General features: G+C 49.0%; 2 protein-coding genes and 1 pseudogene across 6 annotated transcripts in view; all 3 read right to left on the reverse strand.

Annotated features, from left to right (window-relative positions):
• Positions 1–4,762, reverse strand: part of LOC137649368 (eukaryotic translation initiation factor 3 subunit A-like) — a 38,714-nt gene extending 33,952 nt beyond the window's left edge. Inside the window, exon 1 of the mRNA XM_068382350.1 lies at positions 4,266–4,762. Coding sequence (XP_068238451.1) covers positions 4,266–4,762 — 497 coding nt within the window. The remainder of the gene's footprint in view (positions 1–4,265) is intronic.
• LOC137650085 (uncharacterized) overlaps positions 1–21,156 on the reverse strand; it is a 513,271-nt gene that overhangs the window by 489,921 nt on the left and 2,194 nt on the right. The window lies entirely within an intron of this gene.
• On the reverse strand, positions 13,074–13,192 carry LOC137650309 (5S ribosomal RNA; annotated as a pseudogene).

Below are 21,156 nucleotides of genomic sequence, written 5' to 3' on the forward strand. Positions count from 1 at the left end.
CGTAAAAAATCTCTGTGGGGCTGCCACAAGGTCTTCGACCTAAACGTGGCTAGACCTCCACCCTTGCTATCCTGGCCTATCTGATAAGGAAGCTGGTATCAAAGGTTTCTGTTTTAAGAAATAAAAATTAATATATTCTTAAGCTCCATTAATGACCACGTGAAAACTCAGAGGGTGGGGAACATGGAGCAACAGAACTCAGGATCTTCTCCTTCTGTTAACCTCAAATAATTCAACAGGAGAAAAGTGATCACTAAAGTCATCCTTGACAAAGATCTTATAAGACGTGGCGTCGCCCTGAAAGAACAAGGCGGCGATCGTCCTGTCATCCTGAAAGACGAGGCTGCAGTCGCCCCGAAAGACGAGGCTGGCCTTGTCCCGAAAGACGAGGCTGCCCTCGTCCCGAAAGACGAGGCTGCCCTCGTCCCGAAAGACGAGGCTGCCCTCGCCCCAAAAGACGAGGCTGCCCTCGCCCCGAAAGACGAGGCTGCCCTCGCCCCGAAAGACGAGGCTGCATTCGACCCGAAAGACGAGGCTGCATTCGACCCGAAAGACGAGGCTGCATTCGTCCTGAAAGACGAGGCTGCATTCGCCCTGAAAGACGAGGCAGCATTCGCCCTGAAAGACGAGGCAGCATTCGCCCTGAAAGACGAGGCAGCATTCGCCCTGAAAGACGAGGCAGCATTCGCCCTGAAAGACGAGGCAGCATTCGCCCTGAAAGACGAGGCTGCATTTGCCCCGAAAGACAAGGCTGCATTCGTCCTGTCTTGAAAGACTTAGCGCCGAGCGTTAAGGCAAAATGATATTCATTATGCCGCTCGGCGCGTTCGGTTCCGACCAGAGGGTTCATAAGGCCGACTGGCGCTCTGGGACAAAAACCGAGTCAATGATGGTTTGTAAGCATTGATATTATCAGCGAATATCTATGACTTATAGTATTGCCATTAAAATCAAAAGTGATGCAATGCGAAACTCTAAAAGCAGTGTAAGAATCTTAACGTCCAACGCTCTTTGCTTTCCCATGGCAAGGGCGAGCATTCTTGGGAACGTTAACAGGAACGCTCATGAGGGCATTTGCTCGCGAGCTAACGCCTCTCGTTTCCTTTCGCCGATCGACGTTCCTTCTCCCATGGGCCTGGGAGCTTGGAAGAGGTCTAAGGCTAGGAAAACGACGTCCACTGTGCTGAAAGAATCCAATGCCTAATTTAGCACTGAAACTTGCACTATTAAACTCTTACACAAAAGACCATAATTAGTCCTGCCCGTTGTGAGAGAACTTATTCTTCTGCCACGGGCTTGAATGAGAAAGCAAAATCGTCTCTAGTACTTGCTATATAAACTGTAACAAAATATTTTTATAAAATATTAAACTGACATTCCATAATAAAATAAACTTTCAAACACACTTACCCAGCGGTCACAAAAAGAAAAAACCACCGGGCAAGAGTTGAGATTAAAAAAAAAAATGTTGAACACACTCACCCGGTAGTTACATATAACCACCGGTAAAATTAAGTGTCATAAATACCTACCCGGTAGTTACATACAAACGCCGGGAAAGTTATACGTTAAAGATTAAAATGAACAGAAAAAGGGAAAACAAATGCAATCCACAATTAATTCAAAGGGTTTTCAAAAACAAGCGAGTTGTAATGATAAAAAGAACAGATATAGCAATAACGTATCTATATATATAAATGTAAACAATAGGAACATATAAATGAAAATACTAAAACTAGAATTCCCATATCGTTGTTGTTGGAGTATTATAGCCAACACTTTAATTCCCATATCGAAAAGAATGCTACCAAAGCATGTTGGGACTGCATCGATAGTAACGAGAACTAACAGCGTAAATTAACCATACGCTAGTTCTATTTAATTTATGAAATTAGATCGATGATTTAAAGAACGAATACTAAATGGACCAATATTTCTTTAAAATTTTACATTAAAAGTAAAAAACTTATATAAGTGGAATTCCTCCCATTCTTTACATGAAAAAAACAAATGAAGAGAATTTGCAAGTCATACAATGAAGATTAAGTCACACAACTGTGACTTCATAAAGTTGGCGGAACGTATTTCCGTCATCAGGATTAAAAACTTTGCACCTAAAATATAGTGCACAAACAAAAATTAAGTTTTCACTCATGATAAACAGAGAAAATAGTAAAATAAAAATAACAAAACACGATTGCCAAATCCCTAAATCAGTGTACTTCACCAAACGAAGTCCGAAAAAGCGAAGGGAAAAAGATTCGAAAAACTCTCAATGGTGGACCGACGATGTTTTCGATCCAGCCGGCAGAGATGAACAGAAGTCTTGGACACGGGAATGATTCCTTGGACCACCCTGTGACGGGTGTTACCACCTACCTCCCAACCACCGCAAGGCGGTTGCCTCGTTTTGAAAAATTCTGCCGATTTAGAGATATCAGCTATATATATATAACTGCCAGGTAAGTACTATTCATAAAAACAAAGTTTTCAAGGTTAAATCCTTAAAAGAAGCCGAGTGCAAAGGCTCAAACCTGTCACTCATGAGAAATTTAAGCACCACATCCATATTCCAGGCAAGGGGAGCTGATTGAATTTTCTTGGTGGTATCAAAAGACCTAAGCAAGTCCTGTAGATCCTTATTACCTCCGCCAGGAGGGTATGTTTTCGGTTCGGTTTGTTTGTTTCTCTGTTTGTCTGTCTGTCTGTGGACAACGTAGAGGCCACATTTCTACACGGAATCACTTCAAACTTGGCCAAGTAGTTCCCCAATGTGTATGGAAGAACTGATTAAATTTTGGTCAAGGTCACCCCAAGGTCAAGGTCACAGGGGTCACTGGTGTCACTATGACATAAGTGGCCATATCAAGAGACAGAAATAAAGCACTGACTTTTGCATAAGCCAACAGGGAAGTCCTAGTCCAGGCGCAACCCATGGGTGATGTTCAAATTTATAAAGGTCAAAGGTCAAGGTCATATTGGTGCATTATATCAATGTCATATTAAGTATCAGTGGCAAATGAACAAAGATCACTTGAAGGTCAAAAGTCAAGCAGGTCACTTGAAGGTCAAGGTCACGTGAAGGTCAAGGTCACGTGAAGGTCAAGGTCACCTGAAGGTCAAGGTCACGTGAAGGTCAAGTACATTTGAAGATCAAGGTCACTTGAAGCCAAGGTCATGTGAAGGTCAAGGTCACGTGAAGGTCAAGGTCACTTGAAGGTCACGTGAAGGTCAAGGTCATGTGAAGGTCGAAGTCACATCAATTCATGATTCTAGGACATATGGCGCTCTAGGTCACCTTGGCGGAGGTATGTCCTCTACGAGGACCATGTCCGCGTTCAGGACTTGCTCACTTGTTATTGGAGAGATCTAAGTTCCTGTGCCTAAAAACCGTAGCCAACATACTCCTGTAACCTTTAATTGTAGATTACGAGAAGTTATGTTTATTCTTAAGGTCAATGAAAAAATCCGCTATCTGGGTTAGAGAGGTACTGGATGAAGAAATCGCGTTAGCCCTACACCACTCTCTGAACAACTCCCACTTGGACTGATACACCTTGATGGTGGAAGACCTTGCTCTCGCAATAACCTTGGCTGCCTTCTTCGAAAATCCTCTAGCTCTAGCGAGTTTTTTGATAGTCTGAAGGCAGTCAGACGTAGAGCTCGGAGGTTTAGATGGTTTTGGGCCAAGTGAGGTTGTCTGAGAAGATCTGGTCTTAAGGGAAGGCTTCTCGGGAAATCTACCATCCATTCCAGTACCTCTGGAAACCAGCTTCTTGACGGCCAGAACGGGGCTATCAGTGTCATCCTGGTTTCTTCGTGGGATAAAAACTTCTGTATCACTTTGTAAAGAATCTTGAATGGGGGGAAAGCAAAAACCTCCATGTGAGACCAGTTCATTAGAAAGGCGTCTATGTGAATGGCTTCGGGATCTGGTACCGGAGAGCAGTAACACTCCAGTCTCTTCGTCTTTGCGGTTGCAAAGAGATACACGAGAGGACGACCCCACAACCGCCACAGACTTTTGCAGACGTCTCGGTGTAAAATCCATTCTGTGGGGAGAACTTGACCTCTCCTGCTGAGTCTGTCTTCACTCACATTGTTGACCCCTTGAATAAACCGAGTCAAAAGTGTCACTTTCCTTTCCTCTGCCCAAATGAGAAGAGGTCTTGCTATCTCGTACAAAGTCCAAGAGTGGGTCCCGCCTTGTTTTGTAATATAAGCAAGAGCTGTAGTGCTGTCCGCATTGATTTGGACTACTTTGCCCCTGATCTGCTTCTCGAAGCCTTTGAGGGCCAGATGAATTGCCAAAAGCTCCTTTTGGTTGATGTGGAGAGTTGTTTGCTCCACTGTCCAAGCCCCTGAGAGCTCCTCCTTCCCCAGTGTAGCTCCCCACCCCGAGTTTGAGGCGTCGGAACACAACACGAGGTCTGGGCTCTTCTGATATAACGACAAGCCTTCCTTCAGTCTGTGCTCGTTGTCCCCCCATTGAAGATGAGACTTGATGGATTTCGTGATGGGAACGCAATCCCTGTCTAGGCTGTCCCCTTTTTTCCAATGGCAATTGAGATGAAACTGAAGGGGATGCAAATGCAACCTCCCCAGAGTTACGAACTTCTCTAATGATGAGTGTCCCCAGAGGGCTCATCCAATCTCTTACGGAACTGAGTTCCTTCTTCAGGAGAGTTTGGACTTTTTGGAGAGCTGACTGTATTCTTACAGGCGACGGAAAAGCCCGAAAACTCCGACTGTGAATCTCCATCCCCAAATAAAGAATCTCCTGGGATGGAGTCAGTTGCTATTTTTTCGAGCTCACCAGGAGGCCCAGTTCCCTGGTTATAACGACAAGCCTTCCTTCAGTCTGTGCTCGTTGTCCCCCCATTGAAGATGAGACTTGATGGATTTCGTGATGGGAACGCAATCCCTGTCTAGGCTGTCCCCTTTTTTCCAATGGCAATTGAGATGAAACTGAAGGGGATGCAAATGCAACCTCCCCAGAGTTACGAACTTCTCTAATGATGAGTGTCCCCAGAGGGCTCATCCAATCTCTTACGGAACTGAGTTCCTTCTTCAGGAGAGTTTGGACTTTTTGGAGAGCTGACTGTATTCTTACAGGCGACGGAAAAGCCCGAAAACTCCGACTGTGAATCTCCATCCCCAAATAAAGAATCTCCTGGGATGGAGTCAGTTGCTATTTTTTCGAGCTCACCAGGAGGCCCAGTTCCCTGGTTAAATCCAGAGTTATTTTCAGGTCCTTCAAACAGCAATCGGCTGAGGAGGCTCTTATCAGCCAATCGTCCAGGTACAGAGAGACCCTGATTCCCCTCAAATGCAGCATGCTCGCTACAAGCATGATCTTGGTAAATAGAGGAGCCGTGCAGAGTCCGAAACAAAGAGCCCTGAATTGGAAGACCTTGTTTCCGTCCATAAACCTCAGATAACGTCTGCAGCTGGGATGAATAGGAATGTGGAAATAGGCGTCTTGGAGGTCTATGGAGACCATCCAATCGTCTTTCCTCACAGCCGCCAGAACCGTCTTCTGAGTTTCCATCGTAAACGTCAAATTCTGGACGTAACCATTTAGAACACTTACGTCCAGAACCGGTCTCCACTCCCCCGAACTCTTGGGGACTAAAAAAAGGCGGTTGTAAAACCCATGAGATGTTACATCCTGCACTTCCTCTATTACTAGTTTCTCTAGTAAAAGAGACATCTGAAGACGCATGGCTTGCTTCTTCGGACCCTCTCTGTATTTGGGCGAAAGATCCACTGGGTCTGTGACTAATGGAGGAATAGCTAAGCTAGGAAGGGGATCTTGTAACCCTCCTTTAACACTTGGATTGACCAGGGGTCCGCTCCATTCCTCTCCCAGATCTTCCAGAAGTGAATCAACCTGGCACCTACTGCTGTCTGAAGGATAGGGCAGTCAGACTCTACCTCGGCCGGTTTTGTTTCCTCTGCTCCTAGGTTTCCTTCCGTCTGGTTTGAAAGAGCCCCTTCCGGAGGGTTTCCCACGAAAGGGCTGAGAAGGTCGAACACCAGTAGAGACTTCCTTACGTTTACGCGAAGCAAAAGTAGAAGGCAAAACCTTCCTTGCCGTATTGGTCACCAAATCATGCGTGGCCTTCTGAGTCAGAGCAGTGGCAACTTCTACCAACTCTTGTGGAAATAAGGTGGTAGACAAAGGAGCAAAAAGTAGCTCCGCTTTCTGGTAGGGAGAAACTCCTGCTGAGAGAAAAGAGCACATCGTGGCCCTTTTCTTGAGGATTCCAGCTGTGAACAGGGCAGTTAACTCATTCGAGCCATCCCTCACACCCTTGTCCAAGCAGGACATCAAATGAACAAGGCCACTAGTGTCCGTGTCCTTCATATCTGAGACCCTCTTACTTAAAGCTCCCAAAGACCAGTCTAGGTAATTAAGCACTTCGAAGGCCCTGAACAGGCCCTTAAGCAAATGATCGAACTCCGTCATTGACCACCAAACCTTTGTTTTCCTTAAGGCTAGACGACGAGACGAATCTACCAAACTTGAGAAATCTCCCTGGGCAGAAGAAGGAAATCCCAAGCCCAGCACTTCACCAGTCTCGTACCACACACTAGATTTAGAGGCCAATCTTGCGGGAAGAAAAGCAAAGGCCGTTTTGCCAATAGTTCTCTTATGAGTCCATCCAGGAACCCATTAACTTCAAGGCCCGTTTAGAAGATCGTGGAAGTACCATCTTAGTATAAACCGGCACTTTGGTTGCTTTACCTAAGATAAACTCCGATGGAGGAGAACAAGGGGCCACAGGAGTAAAATGATCAGGAAAAACTTCTGTAAGAATCAACATAAATTTTCTAAGGTCAACAGCATGTTGATAATGTTTTTCTTCCTCATTCTCAGAAACCTCCTCTAAAGGCTCGTCCACATCAGACTTCTCTTCAAGTTTGTCTTCTGGCAGTGCAGCAACTGCTGCAGCCTAAACTGAAGGATTAACGTCTGAATGAGACCGCCTGTCAAGAGTCAATAATTTCATCCAACTGAAGAGGAGAGGTCGAAGTTGACTGATGAGAGACGTGGATGGGTCGATGCTCGCCGTCAATGGTTAACTGTCGAGAGTTGTCCCGTGAACGCTTAGTATCCGCTTGCTGTTGCACTGACCAACGTTTGGTGTCAGGCGTCAACCGCCGAAGGTCGCCGCGTGGATGCATAGCGTCCGCTTGCTGATGGCGCAGACGATCTCTGCCGTCAAACGATGACCGTTGATGGTCGTCTCATGGATGCCTCGCATCCATATGTTGTTGACGCTGACGCTTCACAGCGTCAAAAGTTGGCTGCAGAGAATCTTCGTGGCGACGCATTGCGTCCATTTGCCGACGCCGGTGTTCTTTCTCACGTACGGAAGTCGAAATTTGTTTAGCGACAACTCTCTGACGTGACTCATCTATATCAACCTGGTGTCGAGCACTGCGAATGGGAGACCGCCTGTGCGATAACCCGTCAGCACTAGAAACCGCCGGCCGCCTGTGTGACAACTGGTCTGACGTCTGACGCCCAATCGTACTGCTAACACCTGGTTGATAAGAATCCATGAACGACGAGAGCTGTTTTTTCATAGATAAAAGCATGGACCAATTAGGATCTTCAGTTAATACATTTGGCTCCTTCCTCAATGGGAAATCAGTATCATCATCACCACGCTTTTCGGGTGAGGAAAGCCAGTCTAAAGGGAGTGGTGGCGCATGAATCGTAACATCGGCCATAGAAACAAATTCAGAGTCGGAAAGTATTTTCTCTACTCGAATACCGTGATCTGGACGCTCCGCAGGAGTACAAGCGACGGGAGAACGGAAACGCTCAGGGGAATCCCACATACTACAGCCTGGACGTGCAGGCGATTCCGGACGCTGAACAACCGCATGCGATCTTTTAAGCGGTCTAGACACTCGACGTCACAGCTCACTACCCGAACCTTCATCAGAGGACGGGGATAACGTACCAACCTCATCTTTCCTACGATGAGGGTGAACGACCTGTGTTACGGCAATAGGAAGGTTCGAGGGAACGTCTGCACGATTGATGAAGCTTCTCGTTCCCTTTAGCCGTTCGACTTTACTTCTTCCATGGGTTCGAGAGCTCGAAAGAGGTCTTAGGCTAGGCGAACGACAAAATCGTGCAGACGCACCCTCCACAACACTGAACACATTAGAAACACAGTGAACCCTCGCTACTTCGCGGTTCGACCATTGCGGATTCACCACTTCGCGGATTTTTTTCATAACCCATGTATTTACATATATCGCGGATTTTCCGGAAATTTCGAAAATACCGCGATGTGACCGATGTTGCGAGATTGGAGAAAGTAAGGAAAATTGAATCATGAATGATTTGCAATATAAATGAAACTTTGAGGAGCAACAAAGATATCATTTGTTAGAGAGATAGAGAGAGGTAAGGAATGGGAGGTAGTGAAAAGTAGCCCACAGAGAGAGAGAGAGAGAGGTAGAGAGAGAGAGGTAGAGGGAGAGAGGTAGAGGGAGAGAGGTAGAGAGGTAGAGAGAGAGAGATAGGTAGAGAGAGAAAGAGAGAGAGAGATAGAGGGGGGTTTAAATGTAATAAACAAAAAAATTTGATAGGCTATAACACATTGGTGCTTATGTAATATCAACTGTATACTGTAGACGGTTTGAATAAGTTAAGAAATGGTATAAACAATACTTTGTTAGTGTATTCGTACACACTCAAGAGCGGCAGCTAGATGACAGCTGATCTAATCACAGCCAAAAGTAAAACAAAAGGAAGTCAACAATACTCGATTTTTAAAACACACCCGAAATTTAAAAACAAAAGTACACGCTTTCTAAATGTGCAATTAACTATTTAAAGAGTGGCAATTTTCTAGAATAAAATGATATTTCCCAAAAAATAGTGGTTTGCTGATGAAATCGGATGCCGTATTTTTAGCTATGATGGAAATGGATGTAGACTTGGCCTAATTTTTTCGTTTCGTATTTAATTGACACTAAGAAAACTAATTTTAGTTTCTTTATCTAAATGTAAGTATTGTATAACACGAAGAGAGAGAGAGAGAGAGAGAGAGAGAGAGAGAGAGAGAATCAGCTGTTATAATCAAATGGCGTGTTTTTGTTTCGTGAGAATTTCATCGCCAGGACTATAACAACAACATACTGTACTGAACTTTACAGTATTATACAGACTACTGTAATATGATAAAGTAAAATATTTGTAATAACCTATTTTATATGAAATGGGGCTATTTTTTTTTGTTTAAAATTTACATTTACATACGTAAGACCACACACACACACACACACACACACACACTCTCTCTCTCTCTCTCTCTCTCTCTCTCTCTCTCTCTCTCTCTCTCTCTCTCTCTCTCTCTCGTAAATTGTTTTCCTGCTTTGCTACGTATGTATGATTTTATATAGATACGGTAAATAATATTTGTAATAACATATTTTCTAAAAGCTTTTACTGTAATATCATTATTTATCACTTTCATCATGCGCGTTAAATGCCTTCGTTTGTTTACTGAGCGTACTTTATGACGCCGTCGTTTCAGGCGGCGTCATAAAGAAAAACATTTCATTTGGAAGTCCTAAGAAAAATTAAGTAAAACATTGGTAATAAAAAAATCAACATACTGTATAATCAATATAATCGATGCAAAAACTAACCTATACATATATGTGTACACTAAATGAGTTTGTTTCTTCATTATGATCAGAGATGAACGTAAACAAAACATTGGTTGCCATTTTTTATCGTGCTTTTTAGGTGTTTAGGAAACGCATGATATAAAATCTCCTTTAATATTTGTGCCTGTTTTAGTTTAGGGTGCTGTAGTACATGCATTAAGTGTTCTGTACATTAAAGGGTGGTTTGTTAACAGTACTACGTACAAGGGAAGGTTTTAAAAGTCCGAATATACATGTTAAATAAATAGGTAAATATGATGTCACTACTTCGCGGATTTTCACCTATCGCGGCCAGGTCTGGAACCTATCTACCGCGATAAACGAGGGTTCACTGCACTTTCCAAATTACCGACATTTTCACGATTTTTCAGTACATTTAATTCAGAAAAATTTTTATTTCTATTCGCCAATACAGTAGATGGTTCCTGATCTACCACTATGGTGGAAGGAATAGCATTAGGAATATGACAAATTCGGAGATAATTTGTATTTTTCCTAACCATACAAACCTTAGCTATTTACATTGGGTTTACCTTTCGGCGTAGCTGAAATGGCGAGCCATTAGAATTTAACGAGGGTGTATTACCCCCCCCCGCGCTAGTTAGCAGGGGGGGTAGGGGAGTGGTAGCTAGCTACCCCTCCCCCCCTCACTCACCGGTGAACTGCTTCACTTCACTTAGAGGTAGGACTTGTCTTGGGGGACAGGGCTGGCGGGCAAATATGTGTAAATAGCTAAGGTTTGTATGGTTAGAAAAAATACAAATTATCTCCGAATTTGTCATTTGTTCCGTAACCGAAATACAAACCACGCTATTTACATTGGGTGACTTACCCTTTAGGAAGGGTGGAAAGTCCCCAACCATACTGGCTTTGGCTTTACCCGGGGACTCAGAATCCGAGTGAGTCGCACTCGAGAAAAGGAGTCCCTGCACCTCACAAGTTCCTTGCTCCGCAAGGAAACGTGTGGCCTACATAAGCTTGTGTGTGAAGGAAGAAGTGTGACCCGTCCTAGGCAGTTGACCTGGAGTTCCAGAAGGAACTCTGGGTTAGGACGTTCCCAATACCACCTCGTCAGGGTATGAGGGACCCGACAGTATTGACTCAATACTCGGAACACAAGGAAGCATGGTTTACCTGCAGAGGTTTGAGGTCAGCTATGCAGAGACCAGGATGCTGCTTCCCCAGTAGAGGGGACGATGAAGAAAGAAGTAAGGGCCAGACATACTTCTTTCGTTCATGCAGACTAAAACCTGATAACAATGCCCTCAACCTTCTTCTACCTGTCCAAAAAGGAGCCTGAGGTTAAACCAGCAGTTGTGTAGCCACCACAGAGCGATAGAAACGTATCGATACTCCTGTGGGTCATGTCCTGCAGGAAGCGGGCTGCGAAGGTCCTTAGACGCTTCCAGACTCCAGCTTGTAGCACCTGCGTCACAGAGTAGTTCTACTCGAAGGCGAGGGACGTTGCGATGTATCCGACATCGTGCTGTAGGGCGACGTGACGGGGGAGGGTCTGGATTCAGGTCGAGATGAATGTCCTTGAGTCCGAGCTGAAGAGTTATACTGGTGACTCTCCCGTGTCCTTCCTGTGCTCCCAACCCGGCTGCACGTGAGGACAAACTGCAGCTGTTCTCAAAGATAACCCCTCAATTCCTTTACTGGCAAGAAAGAGAAGGTTTGGGTCATCTGATACAGAATGGTGACTCAAAATCTTGAAGGAGTTGGACCGAAGGGCCGGGACCCCAAGATCCTGAGTCTAGCAAACAACTCAGGAGAGAACCTGAATGTTGCCTTCCGCTATTCGCTAGAAAGGGCGGAGTCGTACGAGACCAAGAAGATTGCTTACACACTGGCCGAGGCCAGAGTGAGCAGGAGCACCGTCCCCCATGACGGAATACGATCAGAGGCCTGACGTAATGGTTCTTCAGAAGATCTCTTAAGGGACTATAGAGTCCGAACCATGTTCCATGGAGGAGGTTTCACTCCAACTGGGGGCAGGGACGTTCGCAGCTTCGTATGAGCGAAGAAAGGCCCAACGGGAAGGAAAAAGTCTATTCCTTTCAGTCTGAAGGCCAGGGAAAGGCTGAGCGACAGGCTTCACTGCCGAGAACGGAAAGGAGTTTCCTCCCGCCGAAAAGCAATAACTCCGCTATTGCTGGAGAAGGGGCCTCAAGGGAAGAGGTATCTCTCCCACGACACCAACCACAGAAGACTCTCCACTTAGCCTGGTAGACCCCTGCAGATGACTATCGCAGGTGACGCGACCTCCGCTCCACGACTGTAGCGGGTTGTCTCTTCTGGAGGAGAACGGCGTAGTGTCTCCAGGCGTGAAGCCGAAGCGATGCAATGGCTCGTGAAAGATTTTGTAGTGTGGTTGTTTGAGTAGCCTGTGCCGTGGGAGAAGCTCTCCCGGGAGTTTCGTCAGGGGAAGCAGAGGGTCCGGAAACCATTCCGCGTATAGTCACAGTGGAGCTCTCAGGGCCATCGAAAGGTTGACAGACAACCTGGTTTTGTTGAGACCCATTCTCAACAGACAACAATGGTGGGAAGACGCAGGCGTCGATGTTGTCCCACCATCACTGGAAAGCATCTTACCATAAAGTTTTGGGGTCTGAGACTGGGGGGAAGAACAGCAGAAGCTTGAAGTTCCAGGCTGTCGCGATCAGGTCCCCCAGGCCAGGACTTGCTGGTTACTAAAGGCCAAAGACCCCCAGGTACCCTCTATCTGCGAGGCTCTGCTCAGATAGTCGGAGAGAACATTCCTCTACCCGGAATGAGCGAGCCGATAGTGGTATTGAGAGGACCTCGGATCATCTCAGTATCTCTACTGCAAGATGCAAAGGTAAGAAAATGCGTCCCTTGCTGGTTGGAATACGTCAGTACCATGAAGTCGTCGCGCACGGAGCGACTCGGCAGGAACTGCAGAGGGGCCAGACTACGGCCCCTAAGCCTGCCTGAATGATGGAGAGGTATCCTTCAGGTCCTGACCATAGGCCTGAACCGGAACATGCCCCCCCACCCCCCCTTTTCTTTGACGAGTCCGAGAACAGCATCAAAATGTGGGGAAAGGACGAGAATATCCACTCCCATCAAGAGGTTCCATAGGTCAACACCCATTGCAGGTCTAAACGTTCCGCTGGTCCCATAGGGGCCAGAAAGTCCGGTTAAACGTTGCTTTGATACCACCGGAACTTGGGCCGCCTCACAGGGAACTTATCCTGAGGCGACAGTTCGGGACTTTAGACGGGTCAATGAGGAAAAGAGACCCAGGAAACGTTCCAAGGTAGGGCTGAAAGCTCTGCTTGACTGAGAACAGTACTGCACTCTCCTCAGCCTTGCCACAGTCAACTGAAGGGAAGGCTCGGAGAAGGAGGCAACACCATCTGGCGTCACCAGGCGGTCACCCATCCAAGTACTGACCAGACCCAACGTTGCTTAACTTCGCTGATCGGACGAGAAGCGGTGTTTTCAATGTGGTAAGGCCATTGACTCAATATCATGGCTAGATACTCCAGATGTTGAGGCAGAAGTAGAGAAGGCTCCTAGCAAATTACCATGAACCCTCACTCAAGGTAAGGACCCGGAAGCTTGTCCCGGCATTGAAGAAGGTCGAACCCGAGCCTACCGGAGTTGACCAGACCTCCAAAAGGCGAAGGAGGCGGAAGCCTGCACCTGAGCGGCCATGAGGAAAGCAGGGAGAGTTCTCTGGGGAAAAACCTGCGATGCCGCGGCGGGATCGCCACACCGCATCTTAAGCAGGAACACCTGTAGTCTAGGCTGAATTCCAAGAGCTTCCTGGAAGATGGATGGTATGGAAACTGGAAGTACCCGTCCTTCCGATCCAGGGCCTAAGGAGTCCTGCCGCCTCGTTACCAGTCTGATCGATTCTGCTGTTCCACGCTGGACAAAGTTTGTTCGACAAACTTGATCAGAGCTGAGAGGCCGACGACGGAACTCCCGTCTCAGATGCTTTCCCAGAAGAAAGGATTGACTGAAGAAGCCGGGGGGTGAAGCCGTCGACGACCCTATGGAGGACCTTCTCCTAAGGCATGGATCATTCTGCCCAAACGGGCAAAACTCTTGCCGACCCCATGGCAGAGAGGTTCAGTGACACTGAAGTCGCTGACAGAGAAGGAGAGATGGTAAGAGCGAGGCGCGATATCCTTGGCGGATCATGGAGATAGGCATCGGGAAGCTATTATCTGGATGAATAACCTTAGGCATCCTCCCAGCGTGAGACCTGCAAGAGGGGGTTGCCAATCCTAGAGTTTGGGAACTCTGCCACTCCCTCTAGGATTATGCCCCCCAGGGAGAGCCTCCCGTGCTACCTGTCCCTGACAGGAGGGGACTGCTATTGGACACCTTGTCTTAGCTGCTGTAGCCGGTCTGATAACTTAGGCCGACGAGGCTGAAAGAAGAGGCGCTGGAGGCCTGCAGGGTCTGGAAGAAAGCAACTTGGAGGAGTGAAAACGGAAGTTGACTTCCTCCGTACAACCGCTGTCCATGTCTCTGTCCTTGGGCACAAACAAGCTCTTCCCAAGGATGGATGAGTGTCTGAGCTTCTCGACATCCACGGATGAGACACCCGAGAGGAAGCCCTCGGTCCCTGCGTCTAGATGGTCCAACATCGAGTTTGCCCGCAAGTTCGAAACGTGGCGACAAAAAGCCAAGGTTCTTGAGCCCGAGAGGAGGAAAGTACCCATGATCTTCCTGGAGCTTCCTTGTACAAAACCTCGGGTCGCAACCGAGGGAGGAAAGGACCTGGTAAGCCCCTTCCACGAGATGGAGAAGAGGAAGGGCTAAACCAGTCACCCCTTGCCCGACGGAGAAATCTCGAACAGAAAGCTCCCTGGCAAGACCCTTCCAGGGAATGACGAGGAAGGGCTAATCCAGGTTCTGGAAAGAAGAATGTTGCTCAGACCTCCCTGAAGATTCTTCCTGCTCTTGCATGTGACATGCTCTGCGTTTACTGGGTGAAGACCATGTTCTGGAAATACGCTCCAGAAGACTCGCCAGGCTGGCCATGTCGCGAAATCCCGACGGGAATCGCGGTCGCAATCGCCCTGGCGCTCGCGCGATGGTAAATCAATGGTTTGCGCGTGGCCGAACGTGGAAGCGCTCATGCGCGCGCACGCAGGAGTGCAGACGAAAGTGCGCGAGGGAGCGCAGAAGGAGGGCGAGCGTGGTAGGAAGGGCGAGAGCTGGTGGTCGGAATCCGAAACTTCACAGGCGAGCGATGACCCGTAGGCGAGCAATGGATACTGCAGGAATCGAGCCTGCGTTCGCGTGACGGAACACCGGTGGTTAGCGCGATGGAACACCGTTGGTCCGCGCAATGGAATACCGTTGGTTCGCGCGCGGGCACGTGGTCGCGCAGGCACGAGGGCGCGCGGGTGAGCGCAGGCGGTCGGGAGACCGATGGCGCGTAGGCGGGCGATGGCGCGTTGACGAGCGATGGCCCGTAAGCGAGCGCGTCGGCGTTAACAAAACGCTAGCGCGCAGGCGAAGAATCGCGCGGGCGCGTAGGAGATCGCTGACGCGTAAGATATTAGGGATGGTTAGTGCGCATCGCGCTAAACAGAGGGCGCGCAGGTGCATCAGGAAGGTGAACGCTTAAGCGAGCTGTCAATCAGGCAATCCTGGACGGTCAGGAAAAATCGTTGGCGCCCATTGGTGCGTGGCAGGAAAGGGCGCGCAGATGTGCACTGGCGATTGAAGAAAGCTGGCGCACAGAAGGACAGAAGTAAAGGTGAGTGCTGGCGAGCAGGAGGAAGATCTACGGCAAGACTCAGCTACCGGAGATCGTCCACAGCAGGCGAGCGCTAGATCGCTACTGGTGGTGTCCAGGGGACCTGTAACGCGTGGAAGATCGATGGCGATCGTCGACGCGCAGGAGATCGCTGACGAGCAGGCGAACGTTGACGCGTCTGTGGTCGCTGGCAAGCTGGAGATCGCTGGCGAGCAAAAGGGCGACGCGTGGAATCCTGAGCGAACAGTAGCTTAGAACGCTGACAAGCAGGAGAGCGCCTGTGCGCTAACACTGAGGAGAGCACCTGTGCGCTAACACTGCAGAAGGGCGTGCAGGGGAACCCTGACACGCAAGGGAAGACCCCCCGTGGGATGCATCCCTTTGCCCCGAAGGGACCGTTGCCCGTCGGATGACAAGGTCAGACTGCTGTCCAGCTGCACCAGGGGCGGCAGGTCAGGAAGGCGTTGGAGATCGATCCCCGGAGAGATCTAAGCAGGAAGGAGCTGCATACGGAGATTCAAAAAGGCGCCTCTTAGCACCCCTATGGGGAGATGGGAGGCCCTTACGACGTAGCGGACGGTGAGCCTTGCGGCAAAGGCAGCCAACAGCAACAACAGCAGAAGAGTCCTCCGAAGAGGAGTCTCTATGAGTGTACTCTCTCGCGAACGAAAGAGAAACACTTCGTAGAAGAGACGGGTCAGCCAGTGACCAAAAAAGAGCCAATCCTCCGAAGAGGGGCTCCTGCAGCTGCCCAGCCCCTCGAGCGTAACTGCAGGTGCGACCACTCAGCACCAAGAGCATAGTCACACGAAAAAAAGGCAAGAGAAGAACCCCCCAAAGGAGAAAAAACTCAAGCCTGGACAGGAAAACTTCCCTCGGAAGGAAAGTTACCCACCCAAGGAGGCGAGCCTCCCGAGTGTTCTAAAATGAACTGGAGAGCTGTCAATCATCACGGGAGTACTTCCAGGAGAAGGAGACACGCCCCTGACGAAGATCTATAGGGGAGGCAGCAACAGCCGAATCCCCAGGCCTCAACAAGACAGCTCACTCCGTTGTCACATTACAGAAACGAACTAGATCAGTAACTGTGAAAAATAAAAACAAAAATCATTAGTTGACATTCATTCCCCCGGGGAGGCTCCGAAGAGGAATCCCGAGGGAAAGGAACACAAGAATTACACAACAGGCACGTGCCCTCACAACCACTTACACTCACGGAAGGAGAGCTGTAACCAACACAGAATTATAACAATTATAATTACGTAACTATGTAATTATGTGATTTAAAAAAGAACACCAAAGAAAGAACGAAAACCCCGAAAGGAATCGTTCTACAAAAGCTGAAAAATCAACAAATACAATTAGATTCATAAAGTAATTGAGACAAAACGTACAGCGTAGCAACCCCACCCTAAGGCATGGATCCTTCTGCCCAACGGGCAAACCTCTTGCCGACCCCATGGCATAGAGGCTCAGTGACACTGGATTCGCTGACAGTGAAGGAGAGATGGTAAGACCGAGGCGCGATATCCTTGGCTGATCACGGAGATCATGCAGGAATCGGCATCGGGAGGCTGTTATCCAGACGACTAACCTTAGGCATCCCCCCAGCGTGAGACCTGCAAGGGGGATTGCCAATCCTAGAGTTTGTGGACTCTGCCGCTCCCTCTAGGATTATGTCCCCCCGTGCTACCTGTCCCTGACAGGAGGGGACTGCTATTGTACACCTTGTCTTAGCTGCCGTAGCCGGTTCCGATAACTTAAGCTGACGAGGCTGAATGAAGAGGCGTCAGAGGCCTGCAGGGTCTGGAAGTAAGCGCCTTGGAGGAGTGAAAACGGAATTAGACTTCCCTCCGCACAACAACTGTCCATTTCTCTGTCCTTGGGCTTAAAACAAGCTCTTCCCAAGGATGGAAGTGTGTCTGAGCTTGTCGACATTCACGGATGAGACACCCGAGAGGAAGCCCTCGGACACTGCGTCTAGATGCTCCAACATAGAGGTTGCCCGCAAGTTCGAAACTTGGCGACGGAACACAAAGGTGCTTGAGCCCGAGAGGAGGAAAGTACCCATGATCTTCCTGGGGCTTCCTAGTACAAAACCTCGGGTCGCAACCGAGGAGGGAAAGGCCTGGTAAGCCCCTTCCACGACAGGTGAAGAGGAAGGGCTAAACCAGTCACCCCTTGCCCGACGGAGAAATCTCGAAAGGAAAACTCCCTGGCACGACCCTTCCAGGGAATGACGAAGAGAAAGGACTAACCCAGGTTCTGGAAAGAAAATATTGCACAGACCTCCCTGAAGATTCTTCCTGCTCTAGCACGAGCCATGCTCTGCGTTTACGGGGTGAAGACCGTGTTCTGGAAATACGCGCTCCAGAGGACTCGCCAGGCTGGCCGTGTTGCGAAACCCCGACGGGAATCGCGGTCGCAATCGCCCTAGCGCTCGCGCGATGGTAAATCAATGGTTCGCGCGTGGGCGAACGTGGAAGCGCCTGTGCGTGGGCACGCAGGAGCGCAGACGAAAGTGCGCGAGGGAGCGCAGAAGGAGGGCGGGCGTGGTTGGAAGGGCGAGAGCTGGCGGTCGGAATCCGATAGTGCACAGGCGAGCGATGACATGTAGGCAAGCGATGGCTTACTGCAGGAATCGAGCTGGCACTCGGGCGATGGAACACCGTTGGTTCGCACGCGAGCGAACATTGGTGCGCACGTGCGCGGGCACGTGGGCGTGTGGTCGCGTAGGCACGTGGGCGCGCGGCCGAGCGCAGGCGGTCGGGAGACCGATGGTGCGTAGGCTGGCGATGGCGCATTGACGAGCGATGGCGCGTCTTGGTGAGCAATGGCCTGTAGGCGAGTGAAGGCGCGTTGGCAAGCGATGGCGCGTTGGTGAGCGGTGGTGCGTTAACAAAACGCTAGCGCGCAGGCGAAGAATCGCGCGGGCACGTAGGAGATCGCTGACGCGTAAGAAACTAGGGACGGTTGACGGCGAGCGCTGATGCGAGCTGTCAATCAGGCAATCCTGAACGTTCAGGAAAAACCGTTGGCGTCCATTGGTGCGTGGCAGGAAAGGGCGCGCAGATGTGCGCTGGCGATTTGAAGAAAGCTGGCGCACAGAAGGACAGAAGTAAAGGTGAGCGTCGGCGAGCAGGAGGAAGATCTACGGCAAGACTCAGCTACCGGAGATCGTGGTCCACAGCAGGCGAGCGCTAGATCGCTACTGATGGTGTCCAGGGAACCTGTAACGCGTGGAAGATCGATAGCGAGCAGGCGATCGATGGTGTTGGTGAACGCCGGCGCGTAGGCAAGTGATGGCGCGTTGGCGCATGGTGGTGATTGCGCGCAGGCGAAAGATAACGCGGGCGGTCAGGAGATCGCGGATGTTCAGGGGATCGCTGACGCGCTGGGGATCGTTGACACGCAGGAGAACGTTGACACGTGGAATCCTGTGCGTACAGTAGCTTAGAAACACGCGTAGGCGACCGCGAGCGTTGCTGCGCTAGAACAGGCTGACGAGCCGGATCGCGAGGGCGAGGAGTGAAGAGTCCTTGTCCAAGACCTGAACCGAAGTTCCAGGTTGCGCGGGCGAACGTGGGCGCACAGGGTGCGTATCAGGAACTGAGAGTGCAGGTGCGCTCTGACGGGCAGGAGATCTAGAGCGCTCAGGAGACCGATGGCGCGCAGGGTGCACAACAGGAACAGCAGGATGTTCAGAGTCCTCAGGAGAGCGCTGGCGAGCAGAAGGGGCGATAATCATCAGGAGAGCGCTGACGACCAGGAGAGCGCTGGCAAACAGGAGAGCGCTGGCGAACAGGAGAGAGCGCTGACGAGCAGGAGAGCGCTTGTGTGCTAACACTGCAGAAGGGCACGCAAGGGAACCCTGACGCGCAAGGGAAGGCGTTGGAGATCGATCCCCGGAGAGATCTAAGCAGGAAGGAGCTGCAGGCTGCATGCGACGAGAAGATTCAAAAAGGCGCCTCTTAGCACCCTTATAGGGAGACGGGAGGCCCTTACGACATAGCGGACGGTGAGCCTTACGGCGAAGGCGGCCAACAGCAACAACAGCAGAAGAGTCCTCCGAAGAGGAGTCTATGAGTGTCCTCCCTCGTGAACGAGAGAGAAACACTTCATAGAAGAGACGGGTCAGCCAGTGACCAAAAAAGAGCAATCCTCCGAAGAGGGGCTCCTGCAGTTGCCCAGCCCCTTGAGCGTAACTGCAGGTTCGACCGCTCAGCACCAAGAGCATAGTCGCACGAAAAAAAGGCAAGAGGAGATCCCCCCAAAGGAAAAAAAATCTCAAGCCTGGACAGGAAAACTTCCCTCGGAAGGAAAGTTAACCACCCAAGGAGGCGAGCCTCCCGAGTGTTTTAAAATGAAATGGAGAGCTGTCAATCATCACGGGAGTACTTCCAGGAGAAGGAGACATGCCCCTGACGAAGATCTATAGGGGAGGCAGCAACAGCCAAATCCCCAGGCCTCAACAAGACAGCTCACTCCGTTGTCACATTACAGAAACGAACTAGATTGTTAACTGTGAAAAATAAAAACAAAAAAGATTAACATTCATTCCACCGGGAAGACTCCGAAGAGGAATCACGAGGGAAAAGAACACAAGAATTACACAACAGGCACGTACCCTCACAACCACTTACACTCACGGAAGGAGAGCTGTACCAGACACAGAATTATAACAATTATAATTATGTAACTATGAAATTATGTAATTAAAAAATGAATGAACACTAATTAAAGAACGAAAACCCCGAAAGGAATCGTTCTACAAAAGCTGAACAACCAACAAATACAATTAGATTCATAAAGTAATTGAGACAACGTACGGCGTAGCAACCCCACCCACACGGGAAGGAAACTACTCAGATGTAGTAAAGGTAAAACATAATAAAGGGTGAACGACCTCAAAAGAGAGAGAGAAAGACCGTAGTCAAACTCGATCGCGACCCATGAAATTACACCGTGGTGACCTAACTGCCGAGGGCTCCACGGAGATATCGTACACTACACATACAAGCACGAACTCTGAAAAGGAAACTTACTGATTTCTATACTCAAATATATACATAAACATGAAAAAATGTTTATATATATATTGAGTAAAAGAAAAGTAAGTGATTAAGTAAAGACAAAACAAATAATGGCTGCCAAGTGAGGACGAAGACAGGCACGTCTGTCCATCGTCCGAGCCAAAAGGGAAGCGAGACATTTCACCGGTGTGTGAGGGAGGGAGGGCCCTACCCCTGCTAACTAGCGCAGGGTAGGATACCCTCAATAAAATCTAATGGCTCGTCATTTCAGCTACGCCGAAAGTAATACCCAATGTAAATAGCGTGGTTTTTATTTCGGTTACGGAACAAATAGAGGGTTGGGCATGAATGTTAAGAGAGTTCTATATGAGAAAGTGATTGTACCAACTGTGATGTATGGATCGGAGTTGTGGGGAATGAAAATGATGGAGAGACAGAAAATGAATGTGTTTGAGATGAAATGTCAAAGGAGTATGGCTGGTGTATCTCGAGTAGATAGGGTTAGGAACGAAGTGGTGAGGGTGAGAACGGGTATAAGAAATGAGTTAGCAGCTAGAGTGGATATGAACGTGTTGAGGTGGTTTGGCCATGTTGAAAGAATGGAAAATGGCTGTCTGCTAAAGAAGGTGATGAATGCAAGAGTTGATGGGAGAAGTACAAGAGGAAGGCCAA

This window comes from Palaemon carinicauda, chromosome 11 (assembly GCF_036898095.1).
Source record: "Palaemon carinicauda isolate YSFRI2023 chromosome 11, ASM3689809v2, whole genome shotgun sequence".
NCBI lineage: Eukaryota > Metazoa > Arthropoda > Malacostraca > Decapoda > Palaemonidae > Palaemon > Palaemon carinicauda.